Source organism: Cricetulus griseus, assembly GCF_003668045.3.
Source record: "Cricetulus griseus strain 17A/GY chromosome 1 unlocalized genomic scaffold, alternate assembly CriGri-PICRH-1.0 chr1_0, whole genome shotgun sequence".
Classification (NCBI taxonomy): domain Eukaryota; kingdom Metazoa; phylum Chordata; class Mammalia; order Rodentia; family Cricetidae; genus Cricetulus; species Cricetulus griseus.
The window spans coordinates 209,678,513-209,699,808 of NW_023276806.1; the positions used below are offsets into that span (position 1 = coordinate 209,678,513).

The following is a 21,296-nucleotide window of genomic DNA, read 5'->3' on the forward strand; positions in this document are numbered from 1 at the left end:
GATGATTCTCCAAGTAGATTTGGTATGGCATTTTCACACCACACAATACATTTTAAATATCCAATAACATTTTATCATTCTTTTGGTTGGTTACTTCATTGATGAAAATGTCACACGTTACTCACTGGCAAATTTATGTCCAATGGTTATTGGTAGATACTGTTGGAAGGTTAGGGAGTGAATGAGTAGTGAGTTCAGTCAACTCCATGCAATGTGCTCCACTGTTTACTGTTTGCATCTTCAATAGTGCTTGAATTCCATGATGGCAAGAACTTCTCACTGTTGACTATTGTAGTACTACCTCTAGTTCTTGGAAGGTCTGAAAATAAATATTACTCGATAAGTACTTGGTAATTGTTATTTGAATGGTTTCATGAAGTTATTGGAAAGTCATATTTGGGAATATCCTAACAGAATCTCTCAACACTTGGCTCATTTGATCAACCACTCTGCTTAGAATACAAGAGTAATGGATTGTATGGCAGTTTCATGTGTTTGAAAGTATTTACTACTGGTTATTTCTATATGTCATGAGAAACATGACATATAGTTGGATCAGGTAGTTCAACTCAGCATTCACACCTTCTTCAGTTTCTATGTATATTATATACTAATATTAACATATATGAATGTTTCACTAAAGACAGTGCAATGGAAAGAAGAGAACTGACCCTTAGGGTTACTGGTTTCATTTCTGTTGCAATGAGGTAATACCCCAACAAAATGAAAACTAGTGGATAATTGGTTTGTTTTAGCTCACAATTTGAGGTTATCATCCACTAGTGTGGGGAAGGTCCGTGGTAGGAACTTGGTAGCTAGCCATATTACATCCATAGCCAAGAGGAGAGAGAGGAAATACAGGCTAGTGCTGAGCTCACTTCTTCCTTCTTGTACAGTCCAGGGTCTAGCCCAGGAAATGGTGCCTGCATTTAGGGTGGGTCTTCCAACCTCAGTTAGTGCAATTCGAAACAAAATCTTTTACAGGCATGCCCATAGTCCAGTGTAATCCAGGCAGCCCTTCACTGAGAGGCAATTCTTCTGTCCAGTTGACAGTCACAGCTAACCACTACAAGTGAATAGGTAAAAAAAGGGCATAGAAATCAAAAGAGAAGCATGCAACCTTTTCAAAAAAAGTAAAAACATTTTAAAAACCTTCCTCATCTACTGCTTCTTTCTTAAGCCATATCTGCAGAGAAAAGGAAGCTCTTAATGGGGAAGAAATGAAAATGCAAATAGAGATTAGATTGAGGTTAAGACTATAGATTCAGAGTTCAAACTTGGCTCTGCCATTCACTAAATAGGTAATCTGGAGCAAGGTGGGCAATTTCATTTCCTTTTGATTTCCTTCTGTATGATCAGGATACGTATTAAATTCGTCTCATGGGCTGCTGTGAAGCTCAGATGACTGGAATATGCCAAGCACTAGACACAGTGCCTAGCACATCTCTTGCACTATGGAGGTGTGTGAGACTGCTGCTGTTCAAGGGGTTCCTGTGTATTGTTACTGTATCACTACTTACAGAGATGAAGAGATAGTGTGTTTTCAGATAATCTAAATCCATGTGGATTAGTCAGCTAAAATTCCACCACTGACCTTCGGACATCTGCAAAACATTTTAAAAGAAAAATGATGATATAGAAGCCCTCTGTCAACATGTTAAGGCTGTGGACTTTGGTTTGAAGCACTTCACGAGATGTGCTCTGTTGATATAGATGCTGATTGCAGCAAGTATGGGCCCAGGGGGCCTTGAATAGTAGTCAACAGGGAAGCACAGGGAAGGTGATGCAGGGAAAGCAGCCAATCAGAGCTGGGGATTCAGGTCTCAGATACTGTGGGCTTTGATATATACTGTTAAGTGTTTTAAAACTTGAAGATGCTAAATAAACTTTCAGTCATCACTAAATTTCTCTGTGATTTCAAATGAAAGCACCATTTTCACCATTATTTATGGTATTCTGAATGCACTGGATTCTGTTAGATAGAAATTGTTGGGTTATGATCAGTATGGAGTGGTTTTAAAGAGGAAAGAACAGACCTCTTCTACTAATATAAAGAACAATAACTGTTTACAGACCCCAAAATGTCAAAACACTAAAATTAATAATCACTTCAGCTTATTTGACTGGGAAATAGTTTCTTCTGAACTTTTAAAATATACAGAAGACAGCAATAAATATTGCTAAGTACTTGGTACAAAAAGATTATATAATGTTGAGAAAGATTATAGGGTTCCCCTGTTCTCTCTCTCTCTCTCTCTCTCTCTCTATATATATATATATATATATATATATATATGTGTGTGTGTGTGTGTGTGTGTGTGTGTGTGTTGTGCTTATGTATGTATCTCTCTGTATGTGTATATGAGTGTATGTATGTATATATAATATATATATATATATATATTATCTTTCTTATATTCAAGCACACAATTCTGTATCTAATCTGCTATAGAATTATCAAGGAATGATTTAATTTTGACATTTCTTTTTTGAAGCCTTGCCTATAATCAAATACCTTCATGAGGTCCTGATTCAGTTTTGACTTTTTCACTATGATTAGTAGATTGAGATTCATAGGCTTTACTCCCTTGTTGAAGACTGAAAGATTACTATGATAAAATATGAATTATTTCTGAGCCAATATTCAGAGGTGAAAAAAGGAGAGAGGCCTCATCACCTTAATGTAGAAAGAATTCTGTGTCGAAGTCAGTATTAATTCCTGGAATCATATTCCAAGAATGATGTTATCTTATCTTTATTTGATTACTTTACTCAATGTCTAATTACTAGTCTCAGAAATGTTATCAGTAAAGTTTGTATATACTCTTTCCACGTATCTTGAAGGATGAGTGCTGGCTGCTTAGTTTGTGGGTTAAGATCCTCTAGAAATTGCAAGAACATGGAATATAGAAGGTTTTAATGAAATTGTTACTTTAAAGATTTCATCTGAAGAATGTGGGTGACTACATTTTGTAGGCTAAGGGCAACCATTTATCAGTGAATCATTTACTTAAACAATGTTAAGAGATATGTTTAAAACTCAGGGCCTGAGAAGATGTCTATGAAAGCATCTGTTTCTTTTCTTTTTTTTTTTTTTTTTTTTACTAAATCTAAATAGACTTTCTATTGAGAGAACTGTTTCTTCCTCCTTCCTCTAGCACACAGGACTCCAGATATCACAGCTGAGTAAGAATGACACACAGGATCAGATGAGATGTAATATTGGACAGGTGGCCACCTCTCTTTACAACAAAGAAAATTTCTAATTAATTTAATTTACTTTTGTTGGATTTCCAGAGGAGGTGCTCAAGAGTTCTCATTTTACCCTAATAGTGATTATTAACCCTGAAATGGCAAGGACCTGTGCTCTGGAGAGGTGGTCACCTATACAAGGAATCAGTTTCTATGCACCATCTGGGTAAAGTAGAATACGAGGACCCAGAACAGCAGAAACAGACAATGCTCAGCCCAGTCAGTCTTGCTCCATCAAACTTGACCTGACAGCCTCTCTTCTTCATTAGTGTACATCCATGTTGTTTTTATCCTTATTATTATAACCATCTCTCAAAAGCTCATATCTGAGCTCTTGCTCTTGCCATTTTCTTCATAATTTTAGTGTTTTATTTTATACATTTATGTTCCAATCTCAATTTTTAAAGTATATTTCCTCCAGCTTTCTTTAGCATTGTTTAAGCTCACTGAGACAACATACCATTTTCCCATTCACAAAATTTTTAAAAATCTTCTTTAATCTATCTAGAGTCCAAGATATAACCCTCCCCCCTTTTTTACAAGCACCATTAACTTCTCATTTTCATATCCTGGTTAAATTTAAGTACTGGATAAACTCATTTTGCCACATGTTTACCTGAGCAAATTAATGAGAAACACCCACCATCCTGTGCATGCTGATTAAGTTAAATATATTTTCAAATTTCACATGAGTATTTACTACTGTGAGACAAACTTACAACCATTCCCTAGCAAGGTTAGCAGTAATGACGACTGTGCAATATCATCTCCCCTTGTACTTTCAAGATTCCCCATCCATTATCCACTTTTCAGAAACATTCTATAATACTCTGGAGAGAAAACATGTGCAGTCCAATTATAATTCACTCAATAGATTTAGCAGTTCTCTTAAACCTCCACATTTGTTTCATTCTTTGTCACCCTATTAGCATAGGATAAAGTTCCTGTCTCATTCTTAAATTCCCAACAATGTTTCTCTGTGTACACCCCCCCATATTATCAGTATATGCTGATTTATAGGACTGTTCATATCAGTATTGTACTAGTCTTCCACAATCTCCTCAAATCTCACCAAACCAAATAGCTCTACTGGAACACATTTGCTTTTTGGCTACCATGTTACTTCAGCACACAATACTCCTGCTCCTACCCACACACACACCTCAAAACAAAATTTACTGCTTCCGTTTCCTCCCTTGCAGCATCATTCTTGCCTCTTCAATCAAGCTTTTGTCTTCCTGATTTTAAAAGGGCTCTTAGTACCAACCAATTGAAAGATTATAATACAGTTTCATAATTTCCCCATTTCCTTTTTCTTCCTCCAAACCCTCAAAATAAAAAGATATATATCAATTAATATGTGTTATCAAAGTCTCTATTCTCATTTGGCTTCCAAGTTGCATTGGACATGGTTAACCACACCCTGAATCCCTTTCTGAGATCCATCTTAGATTGTCTGACTTTTCATCCAATTTGCTAGTTCATTCTTATCTTTTCTTCCTTTTTTTTTTCTTTTTTGGTTTTTCAAGACAGGGTTTCTCTGTGTAGCTTTAGACCCTCTTCTGGCAGTCTCTCTGGAGACCAGGCTGGCCTCAAACTCACAGAGATCCGCCTGCCCCTGCCTCCCAAGTGCTGGGATTAAAGGTGTTCTAGCTCTTTCTTTTATAACATATGGTAAAATCCTGTGTCCAGGCTTCATCCATCTCTTCTCATGTATCTTTGTAGATAACGTCATGCCATCTCCAAACTAGGCCTCTCTTCTCTGTGTTATCTGTCCTATGCTTGTTTGATATCTGTTGTGTTACAGCAGATGTCTCAAACTTACAATGGTTGAAGAGGCTTTATTTCCTCAAATCTATTTTGAGTGGTGTGGAAAATTAATAATAACACAAAGAACTCCAAGAACCATGCTATGCTCTTCTATGCTTTATTTTCCTCTACCTCTACAGTCCATCCCAATCAAGTCCAGCATTTCTAAAAATCTCTGTTTCTCAACATTTCCTCTCCTCAAACAACATTCTGCTCAGTAGTCTATCATTAGTAGTTAGCACAGTCCCTCACACAACATGAGTGTCAGCAACTAAATACTGAAGTACTATAAACTCAGGTACAATATTATAATTAATTGTCCCCACTAGATTTCTATTTATGAGTACTTTAATGGCTTTAAGGCAGCAGTATCACCACAGGGGCAACAATAAAATACAGCCACTTTTCCTTGGCTACACAGTGTGGTAATGACTACAATGCAATTTTCATGAAAAGCTGTGTATGCTCTTCAGAAAAAAAATCCATGTGGTAAAGACTGATTATATTTTTACAAAGCAGAAATACACTGAGTAATGTGGTCAAACTTATTCTTTAAATGAATAGATGGTTCAGAGCTTGATTCCATCCCTGTAAGAAACCCACACAATAGTGGTCTCAGACCTCTGTGTCAGCCATTGTAAAAAAAAAAAAAAATGGTAGCTAGTTCCAAGACTTGTGAGAAGACCTGAGACAGGCCTATCTCTCCGCTGCATTGAAGCTGATGACTAGTTAACTTCTAAGTTTAGATATCATTCTGTAATTTCTACCTATTGGCTTTACTTCATTCTTTCCTTTTAGAGATACTGTGGTAGATGGTAACTCATTTATGTTAAGGTGCTTGGGTATTTTTCAGTCAGGTATCTGCAAATTCTGGTGGCATTTGGCAATCTAAGTAAACTGTTATAGTTCAAGACCATTCCAGAGACAAGGACTGAGTAAATATTAACAAGCCTCCATGCTTGCTTGGAACTTGAAAGGACTGCAGGGCATCAATGAGCAAGCTTTTGTCAGTCACAATCTAGACCAGATTAGTCTTAAAGTCCAAGGAAGAAGCAAAGTTCACCTTAGTTCAGGAGTTTCTGTATGCCTCTCTGGGTTAGTGTTTGCAAGCTCAAGAAGAAGAAAATGATGAAGGAGAAAGAGAAAACCATTGCTATTGTGAAGGTTATAGACCCTTCCAAGTTGAAACTGGTGAGTACTTACAATTTGAAATTCTTTCACTATTTGGAGAGGAAACTGGCTTAAGTGCTGAATTTAAAATTCAGAGAGTTACAATTGGTAAAATAAACTATGTAGACATTAACAGAGAAATGTGTAAACTATAATTAACTGTGTGTTTTGACGAGCTTGTTTACTTACAAATAGCTTTGGAGTGTTCTGGGGTATGCTAAGAAATTATATAGTTTATTTAGTCAAAACTGCTAAAATTAATGTTTTATTGTGACTCTGGTATAAAATGTGAGGATTTGGTTAATTGTTTATTTTGTACGCACACTAAAAACATTTGTTATTTTAGTGCTAAAAGAATAATGATCATGTAGTGTATGTGCTATGAAGCTGTGAGCATACAGTTTTGTATTTTCCTATTTGTGTTAAAGCTAGCTTGCCAAGGAAATGCCAGCTCCAGCCCCACTCATTATTTTTAGTCACTTACAATGGAACAAAAATAATAATAACAAAATAACGCAGCAGGATCTCATGGCTAGGTGTTTGTCACTTAAGCCTCAGAGTGATGTTTCAACAAATAAAATAAAGTTTGAGGCAATTGGTGGTGTATATCCTAAAGCTGGAAAAATCTGCCTCACTGAATCTAAATGAATCAACACCCACAAGGAAGGAAAATAATCTTTGGAAAGTCCGTGTTTCATGTGTGCATACGTTTTCCAGCCTACGATTCCCTGCCGTGGGCCTCTTTAGAACAGGAGTTTATCTCCTTTTATATCCAGTTCTCTATCAAAGTCTCCTGTTCAGCTTTACCATTTCAGATTCAGTGAATCTCTTCATAGGAAAGCAGAAGGCGAGAATCTAAACAAATACATCTGTCAGTATCCTTTGAAAACTCACAGTAAATATGTGATGTCTCCCCCCACTACCCCCCACACGCACCCCAATTAGGGCTCCTTTTGCCTTTTGTTATTTCACTGGAAATTCACTTGCAAATTTACCTTGTAACTTTCCATAAGTTTTGTACATTTTTGAGTATCTATAATGAGATTACCAAGGTGATGCACACGCATTTTCAGAAAAACTTCAAGGTTTTCAAAAGCAAAATTATTTCTAGGAACATACTGAGTGTGTACTGTGGGGTCCTTTCAGTTGCTAAGTGAACTTAAAGGAAGAGCGTTGCAGTAATAAGTATAAATTACATTTAAAGTTTCACTTTGTTTATTAGTCCTACAGTACTTTGGTGAAGAGAAACAAGCCAGGTTACTTCCCAGGAACCTGTTGGATAGGGCAGGGCCCCTGAGTTAAGCCCTGGAGAGAGAGGAACTGTTTGGTTTTGATACTTAAGGGTGGGGTGGAGTTCAGAAAAGAGCAGTGAGGAAAAAAAATAGTCAGTGGTTCCAAATTGTTCTGACTTCAAAAACACTAAGACAAATTAAAGACAAGAATGCTTCAGGAGTGGGGTAGATAGTAGAGAACCCAGCCTTGGTGTCTTACAGGCATGAATTTAGGCTGTTATTTCAATTTCTTTTTTGAGGTGGTGTCTCCCACTGACTGTGACCTCACAGCGTAGGTGAGGCTAAGTGGCCTGTTAGTCCCAGGCTCCTCATTGTGCTGGCATGACAAGTAACTGTCACTGCTCTTGAGTTTTCTTCGCATGGGTTTTGAACTTATGTCCTTGTGTTTACAAGACACTGAGCTGTCTCATTGAGACCTCTGTTGCTTTAACAGATGTATTATTCTTAGACCATTACTTCAATTCTAAGCTGCAATTGCTTCATAGAGTGATAGTCATATGTACCCTACAAAACTGTTACAAAGAAGACTTAAGAGGTTGTTTGAAGTATTAAGTTATACCCGACATGTAGCAAATCATTGACTCTGGCACAACATATGTTATTATGTTCTGTTTGACTGTCTTCTAAAAATTCCTCATCTACGAATTCACAGATCCACTATAATCACAACCACTACTTACACTGAAGTCTGAAATCTCCTATTGAAAACTCTAGTATGGTTCATGAGCTCCCACAAGCCTGGTTCAGCTGTCTCTGTAGATTTTCCCTTCATGATCTTGGTCTCCCTTGCTCATATATTCCCTTCTCCCTCTCTTCTACTGGATTCCCGGAACTTGACCTGCTGCTTGATTGTGAATCTCTGCATCTGGTTCCATCAGTTAATGGAAAAAAAAACTCTATGATGACATGTGTAGCTTGATCTATCTGAGGGGCCCCTGGCAGTAGTTGGGAGAAGTGCCTGGGGAGTGTGCTGGGAAAGAGGCTGGGGGTGGTGGTGGCGTGGGAGGAGGGGTGGGAAGGAGAACTATGGTTGAAATATAAAATGAAATTTTAAAAAACTAAATAAAAAGAAAACCCTAGAATGTGTATGCATGATACTGACAAGTCTTTAAAATTTTGCAAGTAGTAGAAATAACATTGAATCAGTAAGAAAAAAAGCTGTAATGACATTTTTGAATGCTAGACATAAGAGTTTGGTCTTACATATGAGTTAATTGGCCGGGAGTTTAGACTTCAGATTCTTGAGGTCAAATAGATCATAAGGGTATTTTAAATAAGTAGCTATGAGAAGGAAAGTGAGAGTTTATTAGGAGGGATATAGAGACACTAGATGCGGATGCATAATTTAGGGACCTGAAAAGCTTGAGGAATAACAACAGAGACGAAATTCCAGAGGGAATATCATTATTTTAAAATGTCATGTCAGGGGTCAGATTGCATGAAGAGTAAGGGTCATTTTAAGTGGAATTTAGGTCACAGTGTGGTGTGTGGTTTCCTAGAGATAGAGACCATGGATGCACATACAATTTATAGTTTGTGTAGATGCTTCCGCAATAATTTTGGCTGTTGAATGTTTTCTTATCCAGACAGCACCCGACTGTAAACAAAGGCAAAGCTATTATTCTCTGGTGTCACTAAAAGTTACATTTTGGCAAAACGGTGTTTGCTTATTACACCATTATCAAGAGCTCTGCATTTTCTCCTACAGTTGCATATCTTGTGTTTAGTTCTTTAACCCACTGTGAGTTAATTTTTAAAATATGTGGAAGATAAGATCCCAGAATCATTCTTAGATATCCATTGAAACAAATACCATTCATTGAAGACTGCCCTTTGCCACTGGGTGGTCTTGGCAACCTTGTGCAGATTACTGGACTATACTAGGAAGTTTCTTTTAGGCTTTGTTATTATGCTCTACAGGTCTATGTAATTGTCTTGATGTCAGAATGACACTCTTTGTGTTGCCATAGCACTGTAATCAGCTTGGAAATCCATAAGTATTACTTCTCTATTTTGTTCTTTTACAAGACTCTTTTTAGTTTCTTAGTGTTCCTTGATAATCCATGTGAATTTTAACAAATGTTTTCAATCTCCTCAAGAATGTGCTTGGCATTGGATATGTGAATGCTTTGTGTGGTGTTATCATCTTGACAATATTATTTCATTCCAGAAATATGGGATATTTTCCATTTCTTGTGTCTTCTTTAATTTCATCTGTATTTTTGCTTTTTCAGCCTATATATCTTTCCTTTATGGGAGTTAAGCTTATTCCCAAGTTTTTCTTTCTGAGATCATTTTAAATGGAAATGTGTTAGTTTCTTTTTCAGATTGCTCATCACTCATGAATATAAATACAACTGATTTTCATGTGTTGATTTTATGTTTTGCGACTGGGCTAGAAGCTTCATTTGTTAGCTTAAACAAGGGTGGGGTTTGTTTTTGTGTTGGTGTGTGTTTTGTTTTCATGGAATCTCCGAATTTTCTAAATATAAGATAATGAATCTTGTTGTCTGTAAACAGATAATTTTGAGTTTTTTGATTTTCTTGACTAAGTGTCCTGTCTAGACTATCTGTTTAATGAAAGAGGCAAAAACAGACATACTTATCTTAGCCCAGATATTAGAGGAAAACTTTTATTTATTATTTTCATTTCGTTAAAAATTATTTCATATAAGACAGAGCATGATGGCCCATGCCTTTAATCGAAGCATTTGGGAGTCAGAGGCAGATCCATCTCTGTGAGTTCAAAAATAGCCTGGTCTACATAAATAGTTTCAGCAGCCAGGGCAAGTGACTCTGCCTGATATGCTCCGGCTCCCCCAGCTCATCTCAGAACCTCACCATCTCCCATCCCACCCAACTTCCTGTTTTCTCTATCTCAAAAAGGAAAAACAAAGTGAGAATTGAAACACACACACACACACACACACACACACACACACACACACACACACACACACACATACCTGAATATCTCCACAAACCAACTAAGTAAACAAACAAAAATTTCCACCATCAAAAATAAAACAAATAAGCAAACAAATGAAAAACAAAAACCCTAAAAAACATGGAATTTATTTTGTTTTGGCCAACATATCCTGTACCTGGGGTCTGACTTGGAGTATGGTTGATATAGCCAAGGACACTCAATTAGAAAAAAAAAATTGATGCTGCTTTTTCTAGTATCAATTACAAATACATTCTTGGTTAGGGATGGGACTTTCTCTTCTCAATGCCGGGATTTTGTTTGGTTTGAGTCTGTTCAGGTCTTGCCATGCTATCACAGTCTTTCTGAATTCAAATGTGTATCAGTAATCTTGTGACTGTAAGCTATTGTTTCCATGGAGTCATTAGCTACCACCTCTGGGTCTTAAATCTTGCTTCCTCTTCTTCATAGATAACTGAACCTTAAAGGTCGTCTAGTAATGACATTCTCAGTTGGGGAAAGAACAGAAGAGAGCAAGATAAGAGATAATATAATAGAGGGAGACATTATAGATTCAAAGAGAAATCAGGCATTAGGGAAATATCTGGAGAGCTACAAAGATGACACCAACAATCTAATCAACAGAGGAGAGGCTCCCTTAAATTCCCTCTCCTAATAATGATATTGATGACTAATTCATGTGCCATCGTATAGCCTTCATCCAGCAGCTGGTGGAAGTAGAAGCAGATACCCACAGCTACACCTTGAACTGAACTGAAATCCAGATGCAGAGAAGGAGGACTGATGAGCAAAGGGGTCCATACCAGGCTGGTGAAACACACAGAAACAGCTAACCTGAACAAGGGAGAACTCTTGGTCCCCAGACTGATAGCTGGGAAACCAGCATGGGATTGATCCAGACCCCCTGAATGTGGGTGTCAGTGAGTAGACCTCGGAAATCTATGGGGCTTCTTGGAGTGGATCAGTAATTATCGCTAGCATAGGAATGGACTTTGGGAGCCCATTCTCGTGGAGGGATACTCCCTGAGCCTAGACACAAGGAGGTTGGCCCAGGCCCTATCCCAAAGGACATGACAGACTTTGAAGACCGTGGGGCCTCACCCTCCCTGGGGAGCAGAAAGGGTAGGGATAGGTATGGTGTTAGTTGGGGGGTAGGGGAGGAGGGGAGGGAGAGGGACCTGGGATGGACATGTAAAATAATATTCTTTCTAATAAAAAAAAATAAAATCTGAAAGAAAAAAAAAGACTGAGTATTCCAAAGTCTCTTACTCTCTGCATATTGTCCAGTTGTGGGTCTCTTTGTTAAAACAACATACTACAAGATGAAGTGTCTCTGATGAGGGCTGAGTGATGATCTGCTGTATGGAATAGCCATGTATCATTAAGAGTCATCAGTCTATGACCTATCAAGACTCAGGTCATTGGCTGCTTTACCCATGCCATGTATTGGTTCCTGATCATGGAGTGGACCTTAAATTTAAGCGAAAAGTGCCACCATATAAATTCCCTCTCCAACTGTATACTCTTTTTATTTGAGTGTTTATTTTATCTTCTATCTTTAATCAGCCTTTAGAAACATGATAGTACCATTAATTTATTTCTCCTCAAATGATTTGTGCTTTGTGAATTTAATTTTCATTACTTTCCTGTTATTTTATTATCTGATTATTTTTATCCTGACCTCTTGAAAATACTAGTATATCTAATTTCAACTTTAATCAATTTTCCTCGGGTTATTATTTAAGCCCAAGATTTTAGGGTTTTTTTTTTCATATGCTAGAAACAACTTTATGTGTTTTTTTTTTCAGTTTTTAAATTTTCACATGATTTACCTTTTTAAATTTCCACATGATTTACCTTTACTCTTTTTATCTATCATCTATTTATCATCTATCTATCTATTATCTATCTATCATTTATCTGAATTCTTCTCTCATACATTATATCCACTCCATCCCTTCACCCCAATCCCTCCCCTCCCATCTCCCCTCTCCCCTGATGCACCCCACTTTGCCTACACTGAGAGAAGAGCAGACCTCCCAGGGGCATCAACCAAACATAATATAACAAGATACAATAAGACCAAGTACAACCTATAACATCGAGGCTGGACAAGGCAAGCCAATAGGAGGAAAAGGGTCTCTTAGTGGGAAAAAGAGTCAGAGACAGGCCCTTCTCCCTCTGTTTAGAATCCAACAAGAACACCAAGCTACTTAGCCATAATGTATATGAAGAGGTCCTAGTTCAGACCTCTACAGGCTCCCTGATATCTGTGAGCCTCTATGAGTCCCCATCATTGATTTTATGGGCTGTGTTCTAATGGTGTCCCTGATCACTCTGGTCCCTCAGATCCTTTCCCCCTCTTCTCCCTAGGACTCCCGAGCTCCTCCTAATGTTTGGTTGTGGGACATTGCATCTACTCCCATCAGTTTCTGTATGAGCACTCTCTGGTCTCTTTGATGATGATTTTACTAGGTTCTGATCCCAGAACACGCTGAAGGCAGGACAAAGTGTAGGTGGAAGGTTTTGTGGCTGGGCTGGAGTCTCAATCCTTCCACATGGTTCCAGAAAATGACTGGTACAGGCTCCATGTCTGCTGTTAGTAGGTGTCTTTGCTAGGGTTACTCTAGTGGAGTCCATTAAGTTTTCATTGCTAGGCTGCTCCTCACCCTTGAAATGCCCCCAAATTCCAGTTGTTTCTTCCAATAATTTCTCTCTCCCCTTCCCACCTGATCCCCCCTGCTCAAGTCCACCCTCGAAATCTATTCTATTTCCCCTTCCCAAGGAAATCCCTCTCTCCCTTTTAGCCTTCCTTGTTGCTTAGCTTCTCTAGGTCTGTGGATTATAGCATGATTATCTTTTACTTTACAGCTAATATTTACTTGTAAGTCAGTAGTATCATGTTTGTCTTTCTGAGTCTCATTTACCTCACTCAGGTTGAAATTTTTTTTGGAGTTCCATCCATTTGCTTGCAAATTTCATGGTGTCATTGTTTTTAACAATTGAGCAACACTCCATTATGTAAATGTTTCACTTTTTTTCATCCATTCTTTGGTAGAGGGACTTCTATCTTGTTTCCAGTTTCTGGCTATTTATTATGAATAAAGCTACTCTGAACACAGTTTAGCAAGTGTCCTTGTGGTGTAATTGAGCATCCTAGGAGTGGTATAGCTGGGTTGTGGGGGAGATTGATTCCAAATTTTGTAGAAACCACCATATTGATTTCCAAAGTGACTGTATAAGTTTGTGCTTCCAGCAGCAGTAGAGGAGTGTTCCCCTTGCTCCATATCCTTGCCAGCATGATCTGTCATTTGTGGTTTTGATCTTAGCCATTCTGACAGGCATAAGATGGAATCTCAAATTCATCTTTACTCTTGAGTTATCAACAACTTTAAAAATTTTCCAAATCAAGTGACACATGAACTTTGTGTTGAGGTTTTCTTTTGGCTGAGTATATAGTCAATGTTTGAATATTTCAACAATATTTGAGAAAATCATGGATTCTCTATTTTTGCAAGTACTATAAACATATCTATGAGGTCACATTATTACTTTCATTCAAATCTTTCACAGCATTCCTCATTATTTTGTCTGCTTGACTTTTCATAAATGAAAAGGAATGTATAGGAATCTTCTACTCTGATGTTAGGTTATTAACTTCTGTAGATTTTAGCATTCTTCACATGTTTGGTGTGGTTTTCATTAGGTACATACATGCTTACAATTAATCTTTTTTAAAAATCACTTTTTATATGTAGTCACTCTGTTCTTTTATTAGTTATTGTCTTAGGGTTTACTATTGCTGTGAGGAGACACCATGACCATGGCAACTCTTATAAAGAAAACATTTAATTGAGGTGGCTCACTTACATTTTCAGAGGTTCAGTCCATTTCAGAGGTTCAGTGGGAGCATGAAAACATGCAGGTAGATGTGGTTCTGGAGCTGAGAGTCCTTACATCTTAACTCAGAGGCATCAGGAAGTTGATTGTCACACTGAAGGAAGCTTGAGGAAGACCTCAAAGCCTGCCCCACAGTGACACACTTCCTCCAAAAAGGCCACACCTTCTAATAGTGCCACACCCTATGAGTTTATGGGAGCCAGTTACATTCAAACTACCACAGTTACATATTTCTTTACTGGGACAAAATAGTTAACAACAGTGATTTAAGGAAGGAAGGAAAGGTTTATTTTAGTTCACAATTTGGGGGCACAGGACATCAAAGTGCATGAGTCATGGCATTTGCAGCTTAAGGAAGCTGGCTGGATTACATTTTCAGTCACAGTTAGCTCTCTCTTTTGCATGCAGTTAGGACACTGGCCTGACTAATGCTGACACCACATTTACAAGTGGTTGTACCACTTCAACTAGAACAATCTTCATACAGACATGACCAGAAGTTCATCTCCTAGACTTCTAGGGCCTGCTAAATTGACCATCAATATTAATCATCATAATCATTGATGAAGTTTGTAACTTTTTTTAGGGTTTTGTATAAATAGTGTTGAAAACTTTATTTTATGTATTAGATTTTATTAAATACTACACAATATGAAGTTTGTAACTTTAAAGCTTATTTTTTTCTGATATTAGTATAGCTATGCCATGTCCCTTATAGTTAGAATTGGATGGCATGTCTGATTTCATTTTTTCCATTCAACATTTATGCATCTTTTACTACTCGTCTCTTGTGAGCTACATATATTTAGTGATAGTTTACTTAGTCAGTTTACATTTTAGGTAGGGTGATTAAGTGATATTGATAATTATTATTTATATATGTGATGACTATCCTTTGTTGCCATCTTGACTACATTGGGAATGAAAACCAATGGCTAGTGCTCCTGTGAGGGATTTTTTTCTTAGTTAAACCATTTAAAGTGGAAGATCCACTTTTAATCTAGATCTTTTGTGGACTGATACATATTTAATCCAGATCTTTGAGGTGAGACTGTGCACCTTTAATCTGAGACATGCATTCTTGTGGAAACCCACTTAAATGGCATGGGAGAAGGAAGCCTCTTTGCCTACTTGCCCTCGCTCTCACTACCAAGTCCATTCCTCTACTGGATTAGTGCCTGCTTCTTTGGGATTCTGACATATACTAAAAGCCAGCTGAGACATCCACCCTCATGGACTGAATAACTACTGGATTTTTGGACATTCTGTTGATCTATTATTGGACTAGCTGTACTTCAGCCTGTAAGCCATTCTAACAAATCCCTTATATACATATGTACACATATAAAATGAATATATATTTTTCATTTATATAAATAATTTCATATAGAATTTCTATAAATTCTATTCCTCCAGAGAACTCTAGTACAAAATATTTTCATGATTTTTCTCTCACTTTAGATTATTTATGGTCTATTTTTAATGCATATTTCCTGGTGCTGGAGAAGTGACTCTGTAGTTAAGAGTACTGACTGCTCATCCAGAGGTCCCAAGTTCAATTCCCATCACCCATATGGCATTCACAACTGTCTGCAATGCCAGTCCCAGGAGATCTGATACTTTCTACCATTAGGCTCTCACATGGTACCAGATATAAAATAGGCAAAACACCCATAAACATAAATAATTAAAAAGTATATTTCCATAATAATTTCATATCACTTCCTTGTTACCCTAATTCACTCTAGCTAGAATTACAAAAACTGAACACTTCTCTTTTGTCATTGATCTCAATCTCCACCATCACCTTTATCTTACATTCCACAATCACTCTTCTAAGGTATTTGATCAACTTTATCTGATAATTTGGAAACAGTCTTAAATAGCTCCTCCTTTTCAGTACTTCACTCATTGTTTTCACTGTTTGTGGAAGTAAGCCTTTTTTATAATTAATTCATTAAAATTTTAGATAATATATTATGATTATGTCCAGCATGTCATCAAGGCTGGAATATAAAAGACATATATAATTTTTCCTTCATGTTTTAAAATTCATTCATTTTTTACTTTACACTTAATTCTTAATTGCATTATTGAAAAAAACTTACATATTTTCTCTTGTCATTGTATAAGCATTTTATAGTTCTAATATTTTATTAATTTAAAATTTTTCTTTATTTTTGAGATTTTTCATACTAGTACACAATGAAATATGATCACATCTACACTCATTTCCCCATCTTGCTTCCTTCCCTCAACCCCCAACACATCCTCTTTCCAACTGAATAACTTTTTTTTTGATAGTCCACTAACTCTGGTTAGTACTGTCCATCTGTGTGTGGGTGTGGGGCCATGTGCTGGGGCATGGGGAACCTACCAGTGGCCACAGCCTTATGAAAAGAATGCCTCTCTCTCAGCAGCTATCTGTAGCAGATTGCTGCTTGTAATGGTGGTCATCTACCATATCTGTGCTGGGACTTGGGCTGGCTTCATCTTGCTAAGGTGACACAGCTGTTGTGAGTTCATGCACAGGATGGCTATGGTGTGGCCAGAAAACTCATTTCACAGCACTTTCCTCCATAGTCTGGCTCTTGTGTTCTTTCTCTCTCCTCTATTGGAATGTGCAATGTTTCCTGAACCCTGGAGTTGGCTTAAGACAGATGTCCTGCTTAGGCCTGAGCACCCTGTCTCGTCTCTTTGTCTCAGCACAGTGAGCAGTTATCCACCCCCATTGGCTGGTGTCCACTGATGAAGGAAGCTTTTTTGAACTGGCAGATCTCAGCCTAGGTCTATCCATATGAGCATAAGTATTTGGAAGGTAATTTGACAGCGTGACAATTCAGCAAAAAATAACAACAGTAGGTGCTTCTTAAAGGTCTATGATTCCCCTGGCCACAGGATTTTGATCAGGATTACAGTACCAAAATAAAATTCCCTCCTGCAGGTTCACTGTTACGTATTATTTTATTGTAAATTATTATAAAACCTCCCCTTATTTATTTTAGGCTACTTTAACAAACTAGATCTCACTTGCTTTTCTGTTTCATTTCCTTTTGTCATTTCTAATGTTCCTTTGTGTTTTTGTTGTTGTTGTTTATTTTGCCAAAATAGTCGAATTCCTATGTTTTGCTGTTTTGACATGTAAATACTCCCCGCCCCCTAGTACTGGCTGCTTTGAAAGGATCTATCACTTGTTAATGCTGGATCCAGGTTATTTCTGTTCCTCAGATCTCAGGAGCGGAGATGTGAGTAAAATCTAGATACCATGAGATCACTGCTCATCATTGAGCAGCTTCTTAGAAATGTTTTCGTTCTCTTCCAGAGATGTATACTTGATCCTTTTAAATGGATTTTAAGATAAATTATTTATTTTTTATTGGTAACAAGACATTCCTTCACTGTCATATCAAATATACTTACTTACTGAGAAATCAGTCTGCCTTTTCTTAACAAGAATAAAAGCATCTTCACAAAGTACCTATTTGCTTATAGATCTACAAAGAGAGGCCTTGTTACTGATTAATGCACACCTCCGACATAAGTAGATGCAAATTTGCTTTGTAAGCGCTTTCGATGGGTATGTATGCATTCAATACGTTGCCCTCTCACAACTTCTAATGGGGAGGAGCCTCCTTAGATGACCTGAAGTGTATTACATTCTTGGAAACTCAACAGTCTAACGATAGTAAAAAAGTGATTAGCCATTTACATGAAATAGAACAGTACCTACAGCATAAAATTAAATAGGGTATTAATCATTATGTTTTAAGGCATAAATTAGACTGTAACCGAGGTCAGGGAATGACGTCACCTCGCTAGAGTTAGGCAGTATGAGATTCATTGTCAGAACCCTGTCCTGTTTGTTTATAAGGAATACTGCAGGAGGAGTGTCTGAGCAGGAACTGTGGACCCGGTGTTTAGGAGCCTCTCTGTCTGCATTGTTACAGTCCATGGACTAGAGGCCCTTTTCTTCTTTTAACGTTTCTGCAATTTGCCAGTCTACATTGAAATCCATCTGAATTCAAGCTCTTGAGAAGAAAAGTGCCCTTTCCCTAGTTCCTTCCCCTCCACTCCCTGTCTTTTTGTTCCACTCGTCCATTATATTTCTCAAAGGCACAGTGGAAATGTACAACTCAGGTGAGAATGCCTCGGCTCATAACCAACAAGCTATTCAAACATGACCATGAAAAATGTGTATGTTTAAAGCTCCGTTTAAATGACGCAAGTCTTAGGGAAATGGTCTGCATTGCGGAACACCTCCTAATTGTATTTGCCAGAGATTCACGTACATCATCTTTCCAATTCAGTAACCTTTGTTTGTTTTTAAAATAAGTAAGCTAAAAAGGAGTAAGTACTTCAATATCCCACATCTAAAATCTGTCAAGTAAAAACACATTTTAAAGTAATGAGTTTCTATGGTCAAGGGTGTAGCTCACGATAGAGCATGTGCATAGTATATTTCATACCCAATCAATACAAGTGGATATAAGTAAAATATAAGCTGGATAAATTAAAGATGAGGCTTTTGAAATAACTTAATGATGAAGATACCAGTATATAAAAATATATGCCATACTGACAAAGGCAGGCTAGAATGTCCTTCTCAACATGAATGTAAATTTTTGTATTAGATAATTTAATCATAGTTGATTTTCCTTAGAAACATATTTATTTGGTGTTTAGTATACTGTAATAACTTATTATCCTGAATATTAATTTCAGCTTCAATGGGTATTTTCCTCATATTGATTGCCAAACTGATTTTCTGAATCTTGAAATATTCCCTTAGATTGAACTGGAATTTCACAATAAGTATGAATATAAAGTTAATTTCTCTGCAATAATTTTGGCATAGCTGTGTTTGATTACTTTACACACACACAATATATATATTTCTCTATACCTTAAGGAAAGGAAAAAAGCTACTTCTTATTCAGCCTTTGGTTAACCGCCCAGAAATAGAATAAGGCTACATAAAATAGAAATATTTTATAATTTTAAATCCTATCTTGTAATTGTAACTTTTTCTGAAACAATTGGTGTTTATTTAAAATATGAATATTATTTAAATAAAATCTTGTTGCGTGATCAATAAGCATAGTTTAAGTAATGAATCAGTACAATTTTGAATTGTGTATAAAGTACCTCAGGTTTCCCAGAGATTCTTCCCAAGAAGAATGTCAAGAACTGCAGAGTTTATAATTGAATAGAGCCTATCTTCACTAGAGGCAACTGAGTCTTAGGGTGATCTTGCTTGCCAGCTAGCTGGGGTGTTTATGCCAATCTAGAACACATTAGTGTACAGTGGAGATATGTACACCTTTGAGGAAGCATAGTTTCCCACTTCTTCAACAACATAAAATTCCTCTTGAGAGCCAGATGCTGAGAGTACTGACTGCCCTCTGAAACTCCCAAAGGTTTTGCCATTGTGCTTGACTTGTGGTCTGCAAAGAACTTCCAGGTTTGCTAAGACGTGTATCGCTTTTCCAAAAGTTATTTTAATAGTACTAATTTACAACAATGTTACAATTTAACTCAAATCCCTATAGGTTTGTAAATATTCATCAGATTTTTCCTCCATGCGGAAACTTATCTCTCTTCTTATTGCAATCCAAATACTATTTTCAGCATATCTTATCCACATCATTCCATAATGTATCTAAAAGTAATCAATATATATTTCTGGGTAAAACTAGCATGGTATCTATTGTCATGATCATTACAAAGTGACAAAATTAAAATGAGGGATTTAAAATATAATGCTAAATATTTATGTGTATACAGTGGTATTAATTAGTTGATCTTCTCTTTCCTTTTTCTATAAGTTATCTAGTAGTATTTTGGATGTGTACAGTGGTGAGCAGGGGATTTCTCCAGTTAATGCAAATCTGATGAGTGCTTCCTGTCCAAGCATTCTGCCCATGAAAAAGGAAGTTGCAGGTAATGTTGATTTTTTTTCAAAAGTTTAACCTTTGAATATTTTCATTATTTGCAAAATATATGAATGACATAGTGTCGTGCTGATAGTTTTTTAAAGTATGATCACAATAGCTAAATGAGAGACGTGTTGAGAGTAATTTGGTCATTTCTTAATATCATTGTTTAATAGGCCATATTAATTGAATGGATTTGGTATTTTACTATTTGCTCATATGCTTCTCTCAACCATTAACAATTTGCTCCCATCCAGGGATCCAGATCCAGGACAAGTGTAACCAATTGTTGTGACTTGGAGTCTCTTATGGGTCTGTGTTCTGGAAATCATCCAGAGTACAGACTGTGACGTGTGACTGGGGCTAGAAAATACATTTCAAAGCTGGTGCACGCATAGGTTGTGAAGATACTGGAAGCTGACGAGCAGTATTGTTTAGTAACTGTGTGCACCTCTCCATAAGGTCCTATAGATGACACAATAAAAGTAGCTTTGAGACACACTTTGGAATTTTCTTAACATTCTGTTGGTATCGTAATCCCAATTGATGCTGAAGGAACTACCTGTGTTATGAAGATCATGGAGGAGGAATCACTGTGGACTCTTTTGAAAGCTGATGGCCAGCCAATCTGTAGAGAATTTTGTTATTTCCTGAGTAGTAGAATGGCTTTGACATGCATGTCTTATTATACAGCTAGTTCCAATTCCTTTGATGTAGAAAACGTAAATATTTTTGAAGGGACTAGGTTAATTTCTGAATCTCAAAATTATGGGAATAATGGTAGAAGTTAGTGAAGAGCTTAGTGCTTTCTATGCAACATGCCTGTAAGACCCTCCCATTGTTTGTCAGGTAGCTATTGTGATATATTCATTTCACAGGTGAGGCGCCTGAGGCAACAAGTTTCATAATTGACCACATGATTGTTATATGGAAAATTAGAAACCAGGTCAGGTTTTTTTCTACTCCAGGTCTTAAAGACTCTGTCATTGTTTG

The 21,296-nt window shown here is 37.0% G+C and overlaps 1 protein-coding gene across 1 annotated transcript in view; it reads left to right on the forward strand.

Annotated features, from left to right (window-relative positions):
* The window catches only part of Tfec (transcription factor EC), a 72,659-nt gene that overhangs the window by 40,408 nt on the left and 10,955 nt on the right, over nt 1-21,296 (forward strand). Inside the window, exon 3 of the mRNA XM_027389935.2 lies at nt 20,196-20,310. Coding sequence (XP_027245736.1) covers nt 20,196-20,310 — 115 coding nt within the window. The remainder of the gene's footprint in view (nt 1-20,195; nt 20,311-21,296) is intronic.